This window comes from Dipodomys merriami, unplaced genomic scaffold (assembly GCF_024711535.1).
Source record: "Dipodomys merriami isolate MVZ:Mamm:240054 unplaced genomic scaffold, mDipMer1.0.p SCAF_10, whole genome shotgun sequence".
Classification (NCBI taxonomy): domain Eukaryota; kingdom Metazoa; phylum Chordata; class Mammalia; order Rodentia; family Heteromyidae; genus Dipodomys; species Dipodomys merriami.
Genome location: NW_027202271.1, coordinates 26,016,131 through 26,040,657, shown reverse-complemented (window position 1 = coordinate 26,040,657; position 24,527 = coordinate 26,016,131). Strand labels below are relative to the sequence as shown.

Here is a 24,527-nt window from a genome sequence, read left to right as displayed (position 1 = left end):
AAGAATATGAAGATGACTTAATCCTTACTTGCAACTATCATCCATTCATTCAACACATGTTTAAATGCTTACTACGCAGCAGTCACAGACTAGGTGCCCAGCCACTGCTGGCAATTTAATATACAGGACTTTTTTTTGGGGGGGGGGGTGTCCGGTCGAGGGGCCTGAACTCTGGGCCTGGGTGCTGTCTCTCAGCTCTTCAGCTCAAGGCTAGCGCTCTACCACTTGAGCCACAGCGCCACTTCCAGCTTTTTTCTTTTTGCTTATGTGGTGCTGAGGAATTGAACCCAGGGCTTCATGCATGCAAGGCAAGCGCTCTACCACTGAGCCACCTTCTCAGCCCCAATGTACAGGATTTTTTTCTCATGCTTTTATCCTCTATGAATATCTGAAATCAATTATATCCAAGATTATTGATTTTGTGGAATTCTGAGTTTTTAATGAAATCATGCCATTTCCCTTAATTTTTCCTTTGTTTTCTAGGGCATGCATTGAAATTATACAAACTCTAGGACTGATGTTCAGAGAAACAGAAGTTGAATTATCACGTCTGAATACACTGGCAGCTAAGAAGTAAGGTGTTTTTAGTTAGTTTTTTGTTTTGTTTTTAGAAGACATGAGCCCTTATAGTTTCAGCCCATTCACCTCTCTCTATCTCTTCCTCCTTTTGTGCCAGTTACTGGAGCTTGAATACACGGCCGGGTACTCTACCACTTGAGCCACAGCTCCACTCCTGGCTTTTTTTAGTGCTTAATTGTAGGAAAGAGTTTCATACTTTCCTGACCAGGCTGGCTTTGAATTGTGATCCTCACATCTCAGCTTCCTGAATAGATAGGATTACAAGGGTAAGCCACTGGCACCTGGCTGCATTCATCACTCTTGTTGAGTGTCTCTAACACTCTTAACTCTCCACCTCCTCTGCTAAACTGCCCTGGAAGTGTATTACACTCTTGTCTAGCCTATCTGTAATGAGTACATTCACTGGCGCATGCCAAGTGCTCTGTCCCTCTGGATCTTTACAGGCACAAAAATTTTCTTGGTATAATTTTATCTTTTGTTCTAGTTTAGTGAGCTTGAAAAAAGACAAAGTGATCCATCATATATTAAAAACCAGGGAGTCGGGGCTGGGAAGGTGGCTCAGTGGTAGAGTGCTTGTCTTGCATGCATGAGGCCCTCGGTTAGATTCCTCAGCACCACATAAGCAGAAAAAGCTGGAAGTGGGTCTGAGGCTCAAAGGGTAGAGCGCTGGTCGACAGCTGAAGAGCTGGGGGACAGTGCCCAGGCCCAGAGTTCAGGCCCCACAACTGACAAAAAACAAAACAAAACAAAACAAAAAACAAAAAAACCAGGGAGTCTCTACTACAAATTTCTAGGATATGCCTATATTCACATTTCAAAGGCAGGAGTTATAGTAGCCACATTTATTTTATATGGTTATGTGCTACTTAATGACAAGGGTGTACTTACATAAACCTAGATGGCATGGCCTACTACAAACCTACTATATAGTATATATGTATACACATACATATACACATGCATGCATGCACACACATATGCACACACACACATACACTTATATAGTATATAACCTACTGTTCCTCCCAGAATATTCTCCTTTTGGTTAGTTAACTAATGAAGGATCTTAATTGTATTTGCAAAGCCCCTTCACTTTTTGCATCTAATGTAGTGCATCTAATGTAAGTGATAGCTGAACACATTCCCAGGTCCTACCCATACTTAGAGTAAGGATTATGTAGCTATGTATACCTGGGAGGTGGGAACACTGAAAGCCATTTGCCTTCCAGAATAGTATAGACTGACAAACAAGACTCCAAGTTTGCTCTTCAAAGTCTGCATTATGCCACTTTAAATTCATGCATTAGAAATCATATCACTCTGAAGAATAAAAGTATTATTTTGTTTTTGCCAGTCCTGGGGCTTGAACTCAGGGCCTGGGCACTGTCCCTGAGCCTCTCTGTGCTCAAGGCTAGCACTCTATACTTGAGTGAGCCACAGCACCACTGCCAGCTTTTTCTGTTTATGTGGTACTGAGGAATCAAACCCAGGGCTTCATGCATGCTAGTCAAGCACTCTACCACTAAGCCACATTCCCAGTCCTGTTGGGAGCATTTTTAAGCCTGCTATATCAATGATATAAGTCTCTATTTTCAGGATGAAAGAATCATTTTGACTAAAATTATTGGCCTAGTGGATTTTAAATTAGGTGAGCTGGCAGAAGGAGTAGATTTCAAATTAAATTCCATTTGAACAAATAAAAAGTAGTTATTCATTTTAGCAGTTTCCTCTTTGTTTTCATAAGTGGACATCTTACTAGATCAATCCATGGTTCTGTATTCTTGAAATGTATCATATTCATATTTCAGTGTTGTTGGGGTTCATTTTATATGTTGTCATCGTAAGTGGCGAAAATTTGAGTGTTCCTTCTCTTGGCTTTAAAAGGATTGTTACTGGGCTGGGAAGGTGGCTCAGTGGTAGAGCGCTTGCCTTGCATGCTCAAGGCCCTGGGTTCGATTCCTCAGCACCACATAAGCAAAAAGAAAAAAGCCGGAAGTGGCGCTGTGGCTCAAGTGGTAGAGCACTAGCCTTGAGCTGAAGAGCTGAGGGACAGTGCCCAGGCCCAGAGTTCAGGCCCCACGACCGGACCCAAAAAAAAAAAAAAAAAAAAAAAAAAAAAAAAAAAAGGATTGTTACTGAAAATAAAGGACTGTGATTAAATATAACAGTGAATGGAATGCCAATTTAAACTTAATATCCAGAAATGTTTTATTCAGAAAAGAGTTTTCTGGGGATTTTTAAGGGACATTCTAAAAGTAAGACTGGTCATTTTAAATAGGTCAAATGAAACATAAGTAAATATCCTACATGTTTTATCTTCAAGAAATGTAACACGGGCTGGAAAGGTAGCTCAGTGGCAGAGCGCTTGCCTTGCATGCATGAGGCCCTGGGTTCGATTCCTCAGCACCACATAAGCAGAAAAATAAAAAGCCGGAAGTGGCGCCGTGGCTCAAGTGGTAGAGCACTAGCCTTGAGCTGAAGAGCTGAGGGACAGTGCCCAGGCCCAGAGTTCAGGCCCCATGACCGGACTCCAAAAAAAAAAAAAAAAGTAACAATGTAGTTTTTATTTTCCATATTGAAGAATTATACTTGCTTTTTGAGTTAGAAAAAATAAGGGAAATTGTATTGTAATTAGAAATGTGCCTTGCTATAAGCTTCTGATCATAACAATGTTTTAAATGATTGCAAAGAGTAGAAAGCCTCAAGTATTACTTAACAAGACTGTTTATAGCATCCCATTATAAGAAGAGTGCTTTATGGATATAGAGAATTTTTATATAAAGCTCCATCTTTAAATTATTTTACAACTCCTCTGCCTCAAAGCTACTTGATAATGTCTTGAGTTAAATAGCTGCTTCACTTTCATTTTTTGTTTATCTTTTTTCCTATTTCCTTCTCTTCCCTTTCGTTTCTCCTTTCCTGTCATCTTTCTTTCTTTTTTTTTTGGTTGGTTGTGGGGCCTGAACTCTGGGCCTGGGCACTGTCCCTGAGCTCTTTAGCTCAAAGCTAGTGCCCTACCACTTGAGCCATAGAGCCACTTCTGGCTTTTTTCTGCGTATGTGGTGCTGAGGAATTGAGCCCAGGGCCTCATGTATGCAAGGCAAGCTCTCTACCACTGAGCCAACTTCCCAGCCCCTCCTGTCATCTTTCCCTTCCCTTCTCTGTCTTTCCCTTAGTCTTTTTTTTTTTTTCGGTCATGGGGCTTGAACTCTGGGCCTGGGCGCTGTCCCTCAGCTCTTCAGCTCAAGGCGAGCGCTCTACCACTTGAGCTACAGCGCCACTTCCGGTTTTCTGGTGGTTTATTGGAGATAGGAGTCTCACAGTCTTTCCTGCCCGGGCTGGCTTTGAACCGCGATCCTCAGATCTCAGCCTCCTGAGTAGCTAGGATTACAGGCATGAGCCACCAGCGCCCGGCTCCCTTAGTCTTTTAAATTATAAAATATTTATTTATTTACTTTTCTCATGGAGTTTCTTTTCTGTCTCTTTGCTTTCAGTTTATGTATATCTTTACATTAAAATCTTTAAATTAAGATAAATATATGTGCCATAAATAAACATGTGTAAGATGTAGGGAAATTACTGTGTAAAGTTTTTTTTAATACCATAAATGCATTTATTGGAATATGATCTACAGAAAAGTTTTCTCTTAAAAGTTTTAGCTTCCCATCCTGGTTTTTGTTTGTTTGTTTTTGTTTGTTTGTTTTTGTTTTTGGTCAGTTGTGGGGCCTGAACTCTGGGTCTGGGCACTGTCCCTCAGCAATTCAGCTCAAGGCTAATGCTCTCTACCGCTTGAGCCACAGCACCACTTCTGGCTTTTTTTGCATATGTGGTGCTGAGGAATCTAACCCAGGAGCTAAAGCATTCAAGGCAAGCACTCTACCACTGAGCCACCTTCCCAGCCCTTCCCATCCTGTTTACATTTTAGCTTCTTAACCCTTTTGATTTTTCTCTTTGTTCTTACTCTTCTAACACTGTTTAGTGCCCTGTTATGTGATTTTTCACCTCTATTTTCAATCTCTTCCCATCTTTTCTAGTCTCTCCAATTTCCTTCTAGTTGTGTTATACACTGGCACTCCCAATGAACTTAGTTTAACCAAGTACTTCCTCTACTTCCTTTAAGCCTAGATCCTATTTTGCTTGTAAAGTTTGCCTGGAATTAATCTATAAAACCATAAATAATTAATAATCTGTAAGTAATCCCTAAAAAGTCCTTTTTGAAAATATTGCTTCTATTGAAATCACCAATTTTCACTTAAATCCAGACATATTGAGCTTTCTGAATTATGTGAACTAGTGGAAATATATTTGCTCTGAGCAAAAAATTATCAGAAATTGCATTTTCATTTAAATTTCCTACTTTTAAAAAATGATCAAATTTTCATTTAGCTGTCTGTTCAAGGGCTCAAAAATCAGTCAAGAAGTGTGTGCTTTTCAAAACCTTACTCATTAATGGTTTTTAAATATCTTTTTCAGGGGAATGCTCTTTAATCTCTTGGTCATTTTAATTAGTAAGCCTCAGATTCCAAAATCTTGTCCTGTGTTTGACATCCAGTTGGTGGCTGATGCAACTTTAGTTGAAATGTCTTTTGATGCTGAGGTGAGATGAGAATTTTGAGAGACTAAATACAATTTATAATGTGGTTCATAATGATAAAGAACATGGAACAAATCAAAGTATAAACATTTTATTAACCTAAGAACTCACAAAACTATTCTGTAAATATTACTATACCCATTTTATGTTTGAAGTCATATATACTGAAGGAAATAGTGTTCTTTATAAATTATATAAATCTGGTTCTGTGAGACTATATACAAAGTTAATATATCAATATTAGGGTTCCAACTGGCAAAAAGTACCAGTAGTGTCTTAGAGATTTTAGGATTAAACTGGGATTTAATTTACCATCTCTCTACTTATGTGAACAGTACAAGCAATTCTTTTAGGGTTGTAGTAAAACATGAGAAATATCAAACTGTCCAGATGTGTGATTTCTTACATAATAAATCAGCTTATTATGAGCTTATTTTAAGACAAGTCAAACCAGGATGAAACGTGATTTGATAGTTCTTCAACATACAATTAAAATTATGTTTTAGAAAACTCTCATCTTCTTATTTAGAAAATACTGACTAAGCACTACCAAACTGCTAGGCAGGTAGTGTAAGTAGAAACAAAACAGATACTATCTCTGCTTCACTAGTTTAGAAGATGACATTTAGATCCTGGCTTGAGTCAGGAATTACAAGAAGATAGGTTCAAAAGGAGAAATACTAATTTTGGATTTGGGTTTTTAAATTTGACTTACCAATGGTATTTCCATTTGAAAATATCTATTGGACAGAACACACCAGTCTCAGTTTCATTCAGATTGTCTGATCTATTGCAAATAGAAAGTTAATGTGGTCATAAAGAAGATACATTTTGAGACCAAGGCCTAACAGAGGGGGAGATTTCAAACTAAGGCTCTTCCCCACAGACAATTCTCATGCTCAGAGTGGATTATGGGCCACAAGACAGCCTCTCCAATTCTCTGGAGTCCTTGAGAGCCATCAGATGTTTCTTTTTATTTTTTATTTTTGCCAGTCCTTGGGCTTGAACTCAGGGCTGGGGCACTGTCTCTGCTCAATACTAGCACTCTACTACTTAAGCCACAATGCCACTTCTGGCTTTTTCTGTTTATGTGGTAATGAGGAATTGAACCTAGGGCTTTATGTATGCTAGGCAAGCACTCCACTAAACCACATTCCCAGCCTCAATCAGATGTTTCTAAGACCTGTATTTACTCATGCTACAGAAGAAACCATAGTTCATATATATATATATATATATATATATATATATATATATATATATATTTTTTTTTTTTTTTTTTTTTTTTTTTTTTTTTTTGTCGGTCATGGGCCTTGAACTCTGGGCTTGGGCGCTATCCCTCAGCTCTTCAGCTCAAGGTGAGTGCTCTACTGCTTGAGCCACAGTGCCACTTCCGGTTTTCAAGTGGATTATTGGAGATAAGAGTCTCACGGACTTTCCTGCCTGGGCTGGCTTTGAACCTCGATCCTCAGATCTGAGCCTCCTGAGTAGTTCGGATTACAGGCGTGAGCCACCAGTACCCGGCCAAGTTATATATAATTTTTATGTGCTAATATTATATGGACCATTATGACTTCTTTTCTTGACCTAGTTTTTGCACCATTATGTAATAGCTCTGTAGTCTCTGTCTGAAAACCAATTTCTTAAATATAAAACAAAAATGTATCATATTAATTACAATTTTAGTTAAAAATCTTTTAGAGGGCTGGGAAGGTGGCTTAGTGGTACAGTGCTTGCCTAGCATGCATGAAGCTCTGGGTTCAATTTCTCAGTACCACCTACACAGAGAAAGCCAGAAGTGGCACTGTGGCTCAAGCGGTAAGAGTGCTAGTCAAGGACAGTGCCCAGGCCCCCAGTTTAAGCTCCAAGACTGGAACAAAAAAAAATCTTTCAGAGGTATTAAATGAAACCAGAAGCAATGACTGTTTTCTGGCTCAGCCTGTTCTGTTGTATTGATTACTCTTGAAAATTCTAGTTACAGAAGCTTATCCTGGAATACACTGATACAGCTACAGCACTTTTATATGAGATACTTCTTGTCTTTCAGCAGGTATAGTACACATTCTTATTACAAATCTTATATGATTATATGTACATATCCCCCATATATAATGATTAACAACATACCAAAAAAAAGCTCCTATCAAAGAGGGTCGCCTTCCTGGGTACTGGTAGCTCATGCCTTTAATCCTAGCTATTCAGGAGGCTGAGATTTAAGGATCAAGATTCAAAACCAGTCAAAGCAGGGAAAGTCTTATCTTCAATTAACTACCAGAAAACCAGAAGTGGAGCTGTGGTTCAAAATGGTAAGAGTGCTATCATTGAGTGAAAGAGCTCAAGGACAACTCCCAAACCCTGAGTTCAAGTCCCACAACCAAAAATAAAGTCTCCAAAATGGGTTGATTTAAACACTACTAGTGTGTGTGTGTGTGTGTGTGTGTGTGTGTGTGTGTGTGTGTGTGTGTGTGTGTGTGTGTGTGTGTGTGTGTGTGTGTGTGTGTGTGTGTGTGTGTGTGTGTGTGTGTGTGTGTGTGTGTGTGTGTGTGTGTGTGTGTGTGTGTGTGCAGGTCCTGGGGCTTGAACGCAGGGCCTTGGTACTGTCCCTGAGCTTTTGTGCTCAAGGCTAGTGCTCTAACATTTGAAACACAGCTCCACTTCTGGCCTTTCTGGTGATTAATTGAGATAAAACTCTTATGGACTTTCCTGCCTCGACTGGCATTTAACCAGATCTCAGCCTTCTGAGTGCTTGAATTACAGGCATGACCCACTGGTGCCTGCCTACTTCTTTAAAAATTTGAGACCAGGTCTTGTTATATAGTCCACATTGGCTAAACTCTTGATCCTCATACTTCAACCTTCTGAGTGCTATGATTACCACACACCTTTAAATAATACTGCCTTTGCTCTTAAATACCTATATAGCTCATTTAACAAATCCTGACTTTAACAATTTGATTAATCAGGATAAACATTTGAGAATAGGTATCCTTTTAGATAAAAATTAGACTTAATAAGTATATTTTATTTCCTTGAGTTTTTAGGGAAATCTTGGATTGGGATCAACAAAGTTTGCTATTAGCTGGATGATGTCCTTTCTACAAAGTTGTCCTACCACAGTAAGTACCTAGAAGTAAAAGGAGAAAAAAAAATACTACCACTCAAGATTAAGCAGATGTTCTTGTGCTTAATCAATAAAACACACATTTTCTTTATGATGTGGTCAAGTTTATGAAACAGAAACAAAATATCAATTTGATAATCTTAGTATTTGATTATTTGAAACCGGAAATATTTAAGGTACTGAAATACCTTAAATATGATTTGGTTTTATAAAAAACTAAGGTTACAAGTAGAATACAAAAATCTTACATGATTTACTATATAATTAAGTACTCTGTCCTGGCAACCACCACCCTGGCCCAAACTATCATCTTCTTGCTGCTTGACATTATGTTTACCAGATCACAGCCAGAAAGAGCTATTTAGAAATCTAGCCAGGTGCTGATGGCTCACACCTGTAATCCTAGCTACTCAGGAGGTTACGATCTGAGGATGACACTCTTATCTCCAATTAACCACCTGAAAACTGGACGTGGAGCTGTGGCTCAAAGTGGTAGAGCACTAGCCTTGATCAATAAAGCACAGGGATAGTGCCAAGGACCTGACTTCAAGCTCTAACACCAACAGGAGAAAAAAAAAGAACAAGAAATCTGATGATCATCCTCTGCTTTAAGTCTCTCAGCCAGCTTTTCTTATTATTTTTGTGTCGGTGCTTGTGCTTGAACTCAGAACTTTTTCACTCAAGGCTCTACCACTTGAGCCAGACATCCACCTCCAGCTCTTTTTTTTGTCAGTTGTGGGCATGAACTTGGCCTGGGTGCTGTTCCTGAGCTCTTCAGCTCAAGGTGAGCGCTCTACTACTTGAGCCATAGTGCCACTTCTAGTTTTTTATTGGTTTATTGCAGACAAGAGTTTCAGGGACTTTCTTGAGCAGGCTGGCTTTGAACCACTATCCTCAGATCTCAGACTCCTGAGTAGCTAGGATTACAGGTGTTAGCCACTGGCTCCATCTCCAGCTTTTTTTTTTTTTTTTTTGGGTCCGGTTGTGGGGCCTGAACTCTGGGCCTGGGCGCTGTCCCTCAGCTCTTCAGCTCAAGGCTAGAGCTCTATCACTTGAGCCACAGCGCCACTTCCGGCTTTTTTCATTTTGCTTATGTGGTGCTGAGGAATCGAACCCAGGGCCTCAGGCATGCAAGGCAAGCGCTCTACCACTGAGCCATCTTCCCAGCCCCCCCCCCTTTTTTTTTTGTCGGCCGTGGAGCTTGAACTCTGGGCCTGGGCGCTGTCCCTCAGCTCTTCAGCTCAAGGCGAGCGCTCTACCACTTGAGCTACAGCGCCACTTCCCATCTCCAGCTTTTTTGATGGTTAGTTTGAAGTAAGAATCTTAGGAACTTTTCTGCCTGGCCTGGCTTTAAACCGGGATCCTCAGATCTTGGCTTCCCATGTAGCTAGGATTACAAATTTTTCCACTTAAATAAAGACTAAACCCCTTAAAAAGGCCTTTAAGTCTCTATGTGTTATAACCCTATACCTCATCTGTTCCTTACTCACTCAGCCATATAATAACTGTGGACATTTTCCTACTACCAATTCTGTCATAGAATCTTTACCATTGCCTCTATCTGCTGTAACAGAGTATTATAGACTGGGCCACTTGTAAGAATAGCAGTTTTTTGTTTGGGGGCCACATCTACTAAGGAACTTCTTGACATGTCATCCCATGAATGAATGTGGACAGGCAAGAGAATACATATGAGGTGAGACGTGAACTTACTTTCATAACAAACTTTCCCTCAATAATGAATCTGCTCGGGGCTGGGAAGGTGGCTCGGTGGTAGAGCGCTTGCCTTGCATGGCTGAGGCCCTGAGTTCAATTCCTCAGCACCACATAAGCAAAAAGAAAAAAGCCAGAAGTGGCGCTGTGGCTCGAGTGGTAGAGCACTAGCCTTGAGCTGAAGAGCTGAGGGACAGCGCCCAGGTCCAGAGTTCATGCCCACGACCAGACCCCAAAAAAATAAAATAAAATAAAAAGATGGAGAATGCATTAATATATCTAGCTTACTGAACATTATAGTATATTTTAAAAAAAAATAATGAATCTGCTCCAGTGGGTATCCCTATAAACAATGAACTAACTAATCCATTTATAAGGAAGTTATAGTCATAGTCATAGTTGTTAGCATAGGGCTTGAACTCTGGGCCTGTGCACTGTCCCTCAGCTCTTCAGCTCTAGGCTAGCTCTCTACCACTTGAGCCACAACGCCACTTCAGTTTTCTGAGTGATTTATTGAAGTCTCATGGACTTTCCTGCCCAAGCTGGCTTTGAACCATGATCCTCAGATCTCAACCTCCTGAGTATCTAGGATTACAGGTGTGAGCCACTGGCACCAGGCTAGGAAGAGCCCATTATACCGAAGAAGTTGTAAGACTCAGTGCATGCTTTGGTGCATTTCTCTTTCTTTTTGGCATGGTGACTGACAGTGTTCCACCAGCTTTCAGCACTAAGTACAACAAACAGGCCCCATACTGACCCATGAGAACATACACTTAGATCCAGTAATAGTTCTATGCTAGTCTATGTAAAGTGTTGGTAGTTTTGAGAGGTTTGCTACATAATCCAGTTCATCATGACTGATACAGTGTCTTTTTCTCTGAACAGACTACAAGTGCCATTAGGGTAATGCATAATAAATGTTGAACAAGGCTGGGAAGGTGGCTCAGTGGTAGAGCGCTTGCCTTGCATGCTTGAGGCCCTGGGTTCGATTCCTCAGCACCACATAAGCAAAATGAAAAAAGCTAGAAGTGGCGCTGTGGCTCAAGTGGTAGAGTGCTAGCCTTGAGCTGAAGAGCTGAGGGACAGTGCCCAGGCCCAGAGTTCAGGCCCCATGACCGGACCCCCCCAAAAAATAAAAATAAAAATAAATGTTGAACAAAATACATGCTGAATTCTAATAAAAGCTTTATCCCTTAATCTCTTCCCACCTCTCCAAACTGAATTTCTTTTTACTTATTCATAATCACCACATGTTTAATTGGAAATGGCTTCAAAGAATGGTTATCCACACTACATTTTCATTTTGATGAGGTCTTTTGACCATGTCCCTATTGTTCATGAGTTCACAACTTTCAGCTACATTTCCAGAGTCATGTTGAGTCTACCCTGCAGAATCTAGATTTCCTTGTCAGATATCTGTGACATATGTAAACAAAGCTGGCTGGGGCCAGAGAGTATACTTTGTCAATAGAATAGCTGACTACTTTACATAAAGGTTGAGTGCATGCTATTTCTTCAGTGCCCAGAAATCGATCATTCTCAGATTTACCTGAAGGACTATCGTCATTCCACTGACAGTGAGCAATGGAAGCACATATATGCAAGCACATACTCTTCACAGTGGTTATAGACCCTATGATCTAAACAGGGCTGACATTTTGGGGTTCCAAGGGTTGCATATGCAACCTCTAGAGTTGATTCCCTAAAGAAATTGATTTGAGATGAGGTCAGTCTGTCATCATGAAGCATGTTAGGATAAAAGGTAGCAAAAGACAAAGGTTCTCTGACTCTATTGAGGGCTTCCACATTAACCCAGTTCTAAATAGTGGCCAAAAGGAGACTAGCAGATAGAAATTTGCAAGCAAAGTGACTGTAGTAGAGATCACTGAATGCACAAACAAGGCAGTCAGCTCTGATTGTCTTTGCTGGTTAAAACAAGATGCTAGAGAAGTTACAGCATTAAATCCCCAGTTGGTCTATAATCTGGTATTTGAGCACCATTTCACTGAGAAATAGTACAAATATGTAGATGTGCAGGTTGTGAGGGGTTCAACCTAGATTTGCAAATGAGGCTCCAGCTGAACTTGGAGCATTTGTGGGTGACATGCAGCCTACATATAACCACATTTTCCTCTTCTAGATTACTTTTGTGGCCAGTATTATGAAACGAGTGGTGAAGGGGCTTTCAGCTTCGTTTCAGCTGCTGAGTCCCTGCCAGGCAGTTCTGTTGTACCAGCAATTTTACATACTCAAGAGCTGCTTGAAGTACAGCAAGCCTCTCGCTGAGTATATCAGGAATGACTACAGTGAAGAATTCAGGTAAGAGAAATGTCTGCATCTAATCTGCCATAAAATCACTCATTTCTGATATTCATGCCAATTCGCACTATAGTCCAACAATCAGAAGATTAGGTTGTGATGATAATTTCTATATTTGTTTTGAACAACCTTTTGATCAGAGGTAAGATAGGATAGGAGAGAATTCTAAGAATCATTGTCCCTTAGTGGATATTTTCAGGTCAGAAATCACTAGTGAGACTTAGAAGATCTATTTCTTACTCATTGTCTTTTCTTGAATCCTGCAGCCCACAGAAGTTGTAATATTTTTAATCTGCTCTAATTAAGGGTAACAAGTTTCATGTGCGGATCAAAATTAGGGACTGTAAATTTACTTATTATTCGAAAAAACTTCATGAAGGAAGAACAATGAATGAATACTTCTCTCTCACTTCATTTTCCCTTCTTTCTGTGACAAAAGTAAGGGAGGCTGGTTTCATCAGCCAGCCTTTTCTCCTGCACCTCAGGGGTGGCACTTCTATTTAAAGGTTGGCAAAGTCAAGTGCACTTAGCAGCACATCCTGCATTAGTACTGAAGGAGAAACCCGTGTTGTGTCTACCTTCAGATGAAAGTGATGCAGCCAGCACAGTTTTATCACTAGCTTGGAGGGAGACATAAAGGATGTGGAGGCTTACACTATGGCCTTGTATTGGCCTTTAAATAAAGTTCAGCCCTATTTGTAGGCTTGGTTTTTGCTCCATATGTATGTCCATTCTGTCTACTGTAAAAGGGATTTGTCTGGCTCTAGGCTGGTCCCAAGACTTCAGTTCCCACCCACGCTTTCCCTTGCCTCCCTCCTCATCTTTTTCCCTTTATGGTAAGGAAAACCTCACATAGCATGAAATTCACCATTTTATAGTGTATAATTCAGTGGCTTTTAATAATTTTCACAGTGTTTGTAACCATCATTATTACTGAATTGCAGAACATTTCCATTAGCCTAACAAAAACTTAGTACTGGTTAAGTATATCTCAGTCTTCCCTCACTCAGCCCCTAGCAACTACTAATCTACTTACTTGTCTTTACGGATTTTGTCTAAATGATAGCACCCAAAAACATGGCCTTTTTGTGTCTGGTTCCTTTTTTTTGGCCAGTCATGAGGCTTGAACTCAAGGCCTGGGCACTGTCCCTGAGTTTCTTTTGCTTGAGCCACAGCACCACTGCCAGCTTTTTCTGTTTATGTGGTACTGAGGAATTGAACCCAGGGCTTGATGTATGCTGGATAAGTACTCTACCACTAAGCCACACTCCCAGCCCTTCTGGTGCCTTTTACTTAGAATGGTTTTAAGTTTTATCCATGGTGTAGCACATATGACACAATTCATTTTTAAAATATGGTTATCAAGGGCTGGGAATGTGGCTTAGTGGTAGAGTGCTTGCCTTGCATGCATGAAGCCCTGGGTTCAATTCCTCAGTACATAAACAGAAAAAGCTGCAAGTGGCGCTGTAGCACTGTGGTTCAAGTGGTAGAGTGCTAGCCTTGAGCACTATAAGTTCAGGGACAATGCCCAGCCCCTGAGTTCAAGCCCCAGGACTGGCAAAAAAAAATAAAAATAAAATAAAATACACACACACACACACACACACATTATTTATCAACATACAAAAATCAGGACAAATGGCAAAAGTGGTGTCAGTGTCCTAGGATTATTAGGCATGAACTACTTGCCCCCAGCTTAGGTTTGAAGTAATTTTCAACTTACTTTTCATTTGAATATTTCAGTAACTATTAAAAATACTGGCCTCAATTAGAAATGACAAAATAATGGCATTTGCAGGGAAATGGATGGAGCTAGAAGGAATCATGTTGAGTGAGGTAAGCCAAGAACGAAGAGACAAACGGTACATGGTCTCACTGATAAGTGAATGCTAAATCCAAAATGTTAGGTGATACGACAAAACCAACAGGACTTGAGAAACAAAGAACTCCCACTCATCTGGTTGAACCACTACTAAATATCCCCATGCTGCTGATCACATATATGGTATATAACATGTGAACACCATTATATGTTACAGACTGTGATAGACAATTTGCTCCAGGAAAGTTAGAATGAACTTGTGACTTTAAATGAGCATCATTATTCCACAATACTGTGAAATTCCAGAAATTATGTAATCACTTAATCACAATAAAAAAAAAAAGAACCTCGGGGAAGGGAGGGAGGGAGGGGATGGTAGGGGGAAAACAATGGAGGGGGTAACAATGTTCAAGAGGAAGTGTACTCATTACCTCACTCATGTAACTGTAACCTTCTGTATAGTATCTTTACAATTAAAAAAAAATACTGGCCTCAAACCAGATGCCAGTGGCTCATACCTGTATCCTAGCTACTGAGGAGGCTAAAATCTGAGGATCATGGTTCAAAGCCAGGCCTGTGTGAAAAGTTGGTGAGACTGTAATTAACCACCAGAAAGCTGAAAGTGAAGCTGAGGCTCAAATGTAGAGCACTGGCCTTGAACAAAAGCTCAGGGATGGTGCCCTAGGCCCCAAGTTTCAGTTCTAGGAACACATACATGCATGCTTGCTTGTGTGTGTGTGTGTGTGTGTGTGTGTGTGTGTGTGTGTGTGTGTGTGTGTGTGTGTGTGTGTGTGCGTGCGTGTGCATACGTGCATATGCACACATACAATACTGGCCTCACATATAAAATTTCTATTTTTGTTTGGGTTAGGTCCTTGGCAGTGACTTATTTTTTTGCCAGTCCTGGGGCTTGAACTGTCCTTGAGCTTCTGTGGCTCAAGGCTAGTACTCTACCATTTGAGCCACAGCACCACTTCTGGCTTTTTCTGTGTAGGTGGTACTGAGGAATCAAACCCAGGGCTTCATGCATGCTAGCAAGGACTTTAACACTAAGCCACATCCTAGCTCCAGCAGTGACATTTTAAAAAAAGTTTTCCAGCATGGAGAACTGAGAACCACTCTTTTATGGCATCCATTGAATTGGCTGAAGACTTAGTTCCATCGCTTCCTGGGCATTTCCTATCATTTTATGGAGGCCATGGGCATAAACACCACCCTTTCCTCTTTCCTTGTTCCTTGTTATCAGCTCCCTATTTGTATTGCTAGAAAAACCAGGAAGTAGGAGCCTCAGAACTTGCTGTGCTGAGGACAGTCCTGGCTTCCTCAGTAATGCTTTGAGTGGCTAATACATTATTAATGAAATTCACTTCCTTTGCTCAAGTAAAGTGCTTCAGGAAGCTGAAAGGCACCACGTATTGAAGAGTTTCTAGGTCACTTTTTTTTTTTTAATGGAGGAGAAAGATGAAAATGCTGACTGAGGTTTATGGTTGAGATTCCCAACACCATAATCCTGTGCCAGAGTGTGAATGTATTGATGGAACCAATTTGAAAATTCTTACTCTTTAAGCTGTTTTATTTCTTTCTTTGTTGTTGTTGTTTCTTTTTTAAAAAAATAATTTGCAGGTACTTCATTCACATGCCAGCCTTGGAAAAGAAGCTCCCATTGTGTTATCCTATTGCCCAGCCGACCACTCAGCTTTTTCATGAAGTTCTGAAATTGGTTGAACAGGAACAATGGTAAAAGATTACTAAGGGCATAAACATGCTAAGTGGAAGTCAATATTTACAAGAAACTTCTTTAAAGGAGTTTTTGGTTAACTGAATTGTTGAGATGAGGACAAAACAGTTTATCACTTGGTTTTTATTTTTTTTATTTAAGTAGTTGTATAAAGGAGTTGCCATTTAACAAAGCAGTTTATGAATATAATGCATCTTGATAAATGTCACCCCTGTCAACATTCGTCTTCCACTCCTTCCTTCACTTTTCTTAATTTTATTGGATATACATTGAATTCTTGACTGCAGTCTCCCTCCCTTTTCTCCTCTTAATTCATTTACCCTTCTTATCACTTGGTTTGTAAGTTATTATTGTTAATATTATGTTTATTTTAATTTTTTGTGGTACTGGGGATCAAACCTGGGCTTAACACATGCTAGACAATTGCTTTTCCACTGAGCTATATTCCCCAGCCTAAGACACATTTTTGGGATTTATTCAGCATCTAGGTATCCATGAGATCTACAGACAAAGGTTTGAGTGTCATATTAGTAACTCTTGAGGATGTATTGTAAGTTTTTGTGTGTATTTTTTAAAAAATCTGATTCAAAACAACACAAAAACTAGTCTAGGCTGGGGGGGGTGACTCAGTGATAAGAAGCCTTGCCTATCATTGATGGGGAGCTGGTTCATTCCCCAGTAATATAAAAAGAAAGAAAAGGCTGGGTATCAGTGATCTGTAATCCTAGCTATTTGGGTGACTGAGATTCGGAGGATTATGGGTCCAGCTAGGGCAGAAAATTCTGACTATCTCAATGGAAGAAACTAGGCATAGTGGCACACACCTATCATCCCAGCTGTAAGGAAAAGTGTAAATTGGCAGATGGCAGTCCAGGTGTGTACCCAGGCAGGAAGCAAGGGCCTGTCTAAAAAATAACCAGTGCCTGGATAGATGTATGGTAGTCCTCAGTTTAAAAGAGAGATGAAAGAGAGGGGAGATGAGAGAGAAGGGGGGGGGGGGGGAGAGACAGAGACAGAGAGGGTGTGTGTGTATAGATACCAGTAAAAAAATCGTAAATCCATTGTACAGTACATGCTAAAAACTAGTGTTCCTTCTGAAGAGAAGTTTTAAAGACTTGAAAATCTACACAGTGAAATTAAGCCCATAGAAAGCTAAGTTCTGGTGTTTTGTTGGTGTCATAATGGTTAATGGTGTGAAGCCATTAACTGCAACAGCCAAAGAGAGGTGGTTGTGGGAGGTATAAACTACAGAGGCCACCAGAGGGACACTAAGGAATAGGAGAAAACTCTTTTCTACCTGTACAAGTCCTAGTGACCAAGTATTCATGGAAGAATGAACATGACAACTCATGCATAGCTGTACCAGAATGTCAGTTCCTTGTCTATCACAGGGAAAGAAGGCTGGCCTTTTTTTGATAAAATTAAATGTATCCTGCCTTAGGCATTTTTGGGTCAGTCTGAGCAGACATTGTCTATGAGTGGTTATACCTCTCCCAAGACCCTTTAAAAAAAATAATCTCCATTCTATCCTATGGCTGTGAATGAACCCAGCAAATGCTTAACTTTGGTATCATTGAAAACTATAGAACTTGGACTTTTAGGGAGCTAGGAAATGGGCTTTCCATTACTATGATTTGAGGGAAAAAAAATCTACCTCAAAGAGCTCCCTGGCAGGGCTGGGAGGGTGGCTCAGTGGTAGAGCGCTTGCCTTGCATGCATGAGGCCCTGGGTTCGATTCCTCAGCACCACATAAGCAAAAAGAAAAAAAAGCCGCAAGTGGCGCTGTGGCTCAAGTGGTAGAGCGCTAGCCTTGAGCTGAAGAGCTGAGGGATAGTGCCCAGGCCCAGAGTTCAGGCCCCATGACCGGATCCTCCTCCCCCCCCCCCCAAAAAAAAAAACCTCCCTGGCCAGACTTGCCTTTCTCTGTGTGTAGTGTTAACTAAAGCTTGTTGAGATGACTTAACAGTTTTTATTGTTAACTGGTTCTATAATACTTAATTTTATAATTATCTCACAGATTATCTCTTGTATTTTTACTGATTTTTCTAAGTTGATTTCTTAGATTCAGTGTGTACATAGCTTCATATACATTCTATGTAAAAACAGACCTGCTTGAACTAGGAGTATAGCTCAGTGGTAGGGCACTTGTCTAACTTGTATGAGGCCCTATGTGATCACTGTAAATGTTGAGTTTTCCCAGGCTGTCCTGGAATCCTTGCCATTTCCTATAACATTGTTTCTACAGAGAACTTACCTTGTCTTCTACACTGCCCTTCTACAACTGATTTGGAAAGCATTGAGTATTTTATTTCCATGGGCAACTATAACCACCAGAGGGCATAAGTGGATTAAGAAGAGAAAGACCCAATTATGGCATAATTGAACACTGATTTGTTAAAGTGATATTGGATATGTTAACTCACTATAGCAACTCTTTTGTTATGTATGTCATTATGCAGTATACTTCAAATATACAGAAATTCATCTTTTAAAAAGGAAACTACCCTGAACAAAAAATTTTAGCTGTATGTACCTTGTTAAATATATGCACTTTTCATACAGCACATCTTTAGAACTTTTTATTTGGCATTATTGGAACTCTTTATTCATGGAGAAGCCCCTGGCAGCCCATTCTATTTTGTGCTTCCATAAAATTGATTACTTTTGGTCCCTTATACATGTGGGAACATGCAATATTTGTCTTTTTCTGACTAATTTATTTTACTTAGTATATAATGTGCTCAAAATCCAAGCTGTAATATAAGACTTTACATTTTGTGTTTTTCTTTCAAGTCATGGGACTTGAACTCTGGGCCAGGGTGCTGTCTCTCAGCTCTTCAGCTCAGGGTGAGTGCTCTACAACTTGAGCCACAACCCCACTTTGTTTTCTGGTGGTTAATTGGAGTTAAGTCTCCTGGACTTTCCTGTCCGGGCTGGTTGCGATGCTCAGATTTCAGCCTCCAGAGTAGCTAGGATTACAGGTGTGAGCCACTGGTGCCCGGCAACTATATATATATAAATATATATATATATTTTTGTCGGTCATGGGGCCTGAACTCTGGGCCTGGGCACTGTCCCTCAGCTCTTCAGCTCAAGGCTAGAACTCTACCACTGGAGCCGCAGCACCACGTACAGTTTTTTCTGCTAATATGGTGCTGAGGAATCGAATCCATGCAAGGCAAACACTCTATCACTGAGCCAGCTTCCCAGCCCGACTTCATGTATTTTTTAAGGCTGCTTATTCATCATCATTTTCTTTATCCCTTGTTAATATTCAGGTTGTTTCTCCTTTTTTACTACTATGAGTAAGGCTGCAATGAACACACAAATTCAAAGTCCTGAAATCTTGTTTTAAATTATTTTGGGTGCATACCCAGAAGTGGTATTGCTGAATTATATGGGAGCTCAGTTTATCATTTTTTTGAGCCCTATACTGTTTTCTCTAATGGCTGCATCATTTTACATTCCTACCAACAGTGCAGAGAGGTTCCAATTTTTCTTATCTGGTCACACTCATTATTTTATGTCATTTTGATAATGGCCATCCTGGCAGTGTGAAGTGATGGCACACTGTGATTTATGTTTCCCCGATGATTAGGGATGTTAGCTGTCTTTGGATGTAACAGTTGTTCACATATTTGTGTGCTTTCTTTGGAAATATATCTCTTCAGGTCTTTTGTTTCCCTACCCTCCCTCTCTGGTGTTGGTCCTGGGGCTTGAACTTAGGGTGTAGGTGCTGTCCCTGGGGCTTTTTTATTTTGCTCAAGGTTAGTGCCTCATCACTTGAGCCACAGCTTCTCTTCTGGCTTATGGGTGGTTAACTGAAGATAATAGTCTCTCAGACCTTTCTGCCCGGACTGACTTCAAATTGTGATCCTCAGATCTCAGCCAGGTGAGTGGGATTAAAGGCATGAATGACTGGTGCTTGTCCATTTGCCCATTTTTAAAATTTTTATTGTTATTATAAAGGTGATGTAATGAACACATTTCTTTTTGGACAGTGTCAGCCCTTCCCTTGCTCGCGTCTCCACCCACAAGTTGTATGGTTCATTTTCAACAGTGTCTAGTGTCTAGTGAGTACCACTACTGTATTTGTTCACCCTTTGTCTCCCTCCATTTCTATGCCACCTTGCCCTCCCCCAAACAGATAACCAAGTAAGACAAACAGAAAACAGAAAACAACAACAAAGGAATACAACTCCATTTCCTACAATTTTTTAAATAAAAAAAATTCCCTACAATATTTTAAATAAATATTATTTTATATGATCAGAGCCTTTGCCCCGTTTAAATCGTTTTCTTTTTGCTTTGGAACCAAGTGCAGTCCTTACATGTTTTGAATATTAATCTATTATCAGATAATACGATTTGCAACAGTGTCCTCTCATTTCATGTCTTTTCATTTTGTGGATCATTTCCTTTGTTACATGGAAGTTTCCTAATTTGATTTAACCTCGCTTGTCTAATTTTTCATTTGTCTCCTATATTTGTAGTGTTATATCAGCTGTAATCCTCAAGCCTTAAAAATCTATAAACCTTCAAAATCAAGTCATTTTTCTGTCTTGTGTCTTTCATATGTATTTACATAAATCTGTGTGAAAAAAACTCCTTTTGCTAAAATTTCATTGTACTTATGTTCCATTTATTCCTGAAAGCATACAAAGTCATTTTAGAAACAAAACTTCTCATATAATCACATTTATTGAGAAAAGTTGGAAGACTTTAGTAGCTTTATAACCAGATGAAAGATTTTGGCTGATGCTGTGGGTCGGGGATTGCAACACAACAAAATGACTCCTCAGTGCCAAAAGTCTCAAGACCGAATCCAGTTGCCAATATGACTTCAGATGATTCAGTGGAAACAAAAAGGAAAAGATGGCATGGAGTAATAATTTTTAAGCAGACTGAGAAAGTTTTCTAGAAAATATATGCAGTGGCTCTAAACAAATGCATGGGGGTGGGTGTGTCCATAAGTGGGGTGTGTGAACTGGATCTGACCCAAGAACTAAAGTGGCACACAAACTGAAATACGCTGAGATTGTTGGAGCAAAACTAATGTTAGTATCCTGGCAACCTCAAATCCCCATTCCTTCAGAGGAGAACTATTATTAGCATTATTTCATATTTATCAAGTTCCAACTAGGGCAACTCGTCATAAGAGCCAGAGAAGAAAAAGGGGGAAATGTACCATCTGTCTCTGGCATAGGCGTAGAGTATAAGGATAATACTTACAAGTTGTCTGAAAGTTTGAGAGCCTTTCCCTTCCCCCTTTTCCCTCCTTTCCTCATTTCCTTCCTTTCTTGTTTCCTTATGCTGGTACTGAGGTTTGAACACACAGTCTGAGCATTGTCCCTTAGCTGCTTTTTTTTCCCCTCGAAGTTGGCACTCTACCACTTAAACCATAGCTCTACTTCTGTTTTTTCGCTAGTTACATGGAATATTTTAGGACTTTCCTGCCTAGGTTGACTTCTTCGAACTGTGACCCTCAGATCTGAGACTCCTAAGTAGCTAGCCATTGGCACCCCCTTATACTTTTTTCTTTATCTGAAACTTTTCAGTAGTGCTTCTCTTAGAGGCAGTTTGAAATACTTGACAGGTACCATCACATATATTGCGGTTTCTACTTACCTCACTTTATTCAAGACACTTTTAGTCTTTCAAGTTTCCCCAGCACTTTGGACTTCTCTCTCTTGAACATGCCACACTTCTATGCATGCCAGACACTGCACATGCTCTGATCCTCTTGCCTGCCTCAATCACCCCCAAATTTACCACATTTATTTCCACTTGCACTAACTCAAAAACTCAAATGTCACTTTCTCAGTGAAACCATCTCTGATTTTACCATTTTATATACGTCATTATTATATAATCATTTATGCTACTATTTGCTGGACACTTCCTCCATTAGATTAAGAGGTCCATGAAGCAGAGTTATGCATTATTAGATGCACAGTGAGAAACAGATGTCTTGAAAAAAATCAATTAGGATAAGACTAAGGAGTTACCTAAAAAAGTAAGAAAAGTATTGTATGACTAAATCCTAAGGTATATAAATTTGAATAAAAGAATGATGAGAGGGATATGAACTGAGTGAGAAGGGGAAAGTGAGAGACAGGGAGAGAATTACAGAATCTCAGCTACAAGGATGAAGACAAGCAAGAGAAAATAAAATATGGCAATGGCATGACTGGAGGAGCATTTATTTTGGGAATGCTTTTAGGAGTGGTCATAGTAAACAGAAGCCTACATTTTTCTAAGAATGATTTTGTCCATGTCTTTTAGGTCTTTTGCCCTAAACCTTTAAAGTCTTCCAATGAGATATTACGAAAGAGGGCAAGACACTTTTGAAAATAAAGCAGATGGAGGGTTTTGTTGTTGTTGTTTTGCTATCATAATGGAAATGTCTCAATACTTACTTCCAGACTCAAGTTTTTGTGCTACCTAGGTGGTGACAGCTAATTCAAAAGAATGGGAGGACTGGGAGCCTGTGGCTCACACATATAACCCTAGCTACCAAGGAGACTGAGATCTGATGATCTCAGTGTGAAGCCAGTCCAGCCAGGAAAGTCTGTGAGATTCTTATCTCCAATTAACCATCAAAAAGCCAAAAGTGGACCTGTGGCTCAAGTGGTAAAGAACTACCTGTGAGCAGTAAAAGCTCAGGATAGTGCCCAGGCCAAAGTTCAAGCCCCTGGACCAACACACACACACACACACACACACACACACACCCTCCAAAGACAGGAATTTTAGTAATTTTAATACACACACACACACACACACACACACACACACACACACACACACACACACACACACACACACACCCTCCAAAGACAGGAATTTTAGTAATTTTAATATTACCAGAACACACACACACACACACACACACACACACACACACACACACACACACACACACACACACACACACACACACACACACACACACACACACACACACACACACACACACACACACACACACACACCCTCCAAAGACAGGAATTTTAGTAATTTTAATATTACCAGAAGAAACCCACAATTATTTAAAGTTCAAAAGGAAAGTCCTAATGTGTGTGATAATCTTCTGCTGAATTGGAAAGAAAAAGTTGACAAGTTTGTTTCTAACGCATTTCTGGAGTTTAAGTAATGATTACATATGAGAACAACACCTAAGATTTTAAGAAAGATGATAAAAATGAGTGTATTTGCTGGGGCTCATAGCACTGGCAAAACAAGAATGCTGTAATTATTTCAATGGCTAATTAGCATACTATGTGTTACAAACTATAAAGATCAGTAAGACTCAGTGTCTGTTTCAAGAAGCTTATGGGTGTAGCCAGGGGAATAAGTCACAAAATAACTAATTATAACAACATAAGGTAGCTTATGACAAACTACAAGGAGATTCAAAGTTTCATGAGACTTGTGGCTTATAACATATTCAGAAAATCAGATACATTTTCATAATAGAAGTAACATTAGAGTAACACATTCAAAGCCTGGCATGTGAAAAAAATCTCGAGGTAGCCACAGCAAAGGCACAGAAGTGGAAAAGCAGGAGAGAATTCTAGAAAACTTAGGTCATTCTGTCAGAGTATAGATTGTATATGCTTTGGACAAAAGGCAGTAGGAGCCACAACTGGAAAAGTAGGCAAATGCCAGACTGTGAAGAGCTTCTCATTCATTCATTCATTCATTCATTCATTCATTCATTCATTCACCCCTTCAACAAATGTTCACTGAGTCCTTATGTGAGCACTGTGATATACACAGTGACGAAAAATCCCGATAGGTGCCTTGAACACTTTAACCATAACTAAGTGTTCAGACTTTCACAACTAGAGGCTTAAATATGTTTTTGGCAAAATAAAGTCTATTACTGATTTGCTCCCCAACTTTCATGTTGAATAAGTAAAACTTAACAGTGCATGATGAACCCAAAGTGCCTTTTTCCTGCCTCACAGGGGTTCAAAAATAAAACGCAGGAAGTAAGACATATTATACTTTCAAGTTGCATTCTAGTTTCAAGGAATAAGGTCAAATTCTTTAGCATGGTTGCGAGGATTTATCCTCCCCACCCTGAGAGGAGGAGGGTGAAGCTTCTGAGTTTTGTTCTACAAGTGTTTAGTCCAGTCCCATCCAGTCCAGTTTGTCCTAGTGAGGATGGCAATACGGAAATGAAACATAAGTGACTGAATCACTAGATTGACTAAATTTGGTCTTTTTCGACTGAATATACCAACCACTATATAGTTCCAAAAACAAATTTTTGCAACTGTTTTCAGGCTTTAGCTTAACTAGAATATTAATCTATTAGCTTGGTTGTGGCACACCTCTAGAAACTAATTTTGGGATTGGAGGTGTGCTGCGACTCAAGGGGCAAAGTGCCATCAGTGAACAAAACAGCTGAGTGTGAGTTAGTAACCCTCAGTTTAAGCCCTTGTACTAACACAAAAAATGAATAGACACAGATTTTAAAAGTGGCAAATATTGTCTGCTCACTATTAAAATAATGAAGGTATTTCTACATTTAAGTGCTTTTAAAAAGAAAGGTAAAGGTGGGTGCCAGTGGCTCATACCTGTTATCCTAGATACTCAAAAATCTAAGGATCAAGGTTAGAGACCAGCATGG

At 39.8% G+C, this 24,527-nt stretch overlaps 2 protein-coding genes across 3 annotated transcripts in view; one reads left to right on the top strand and one right to left on the bottom strand.

Annotated features, from left to right (window-relative positions):
* CUNH12orf56 (chromosome unknown C12orf56 homolog) overlaps nucleotides 1-20,396 on the top strand; it is a 52,649-nt gene extending 32,253 nt beyond the window's left edge. The window contains exons 8-14 of one of the 2 annotated variants that reach the window (XM_069987963.1): nucleotides 484-573; nucleotides 5,053-5,176; nucleotides 7,149-7,223; nucleotides 8,215-8,289; nucleotides 12,148-12,326; nucleotides 15,772-15,885; nucleotides 20,034-20,396. In XM_069987963.1, coding sequence (XP_069844064.1) covers nucleotides 484-573; nucleotides 5,053-5,176; nucleotides 7,149-7,223; nucleotides 8,215-8,289; nucleotides 12,148-12,326; nucleotides 15,772-15,885; nucleotide 20,034 — 658 coding nt within the window. In that variant the 3' untranslated portion in view covers nucleotides 20,035-20,396. Of the gene's footprint in view, nucleotides 1-483; nucleotides 574-5,052; nucleotides 5,177-7,148; nucleotides 7,224-8,214; nucleotides 8,290-12,147; nucleotides 12,327-15,771; nucleotides 16,855-20,033 lie in introns of those variants that run through there. The other variant, XM_069987955.1, reaches the window with a different exon arrangement.
* Nucleotides 1-24,527, bottom strand: part of Xpot (exportin for tRNA) — a 121,154-nt gene that overhangs the window by 87,314 nt on the left and 9,313 nt on the right. The window lies entirely within an intron of this gene.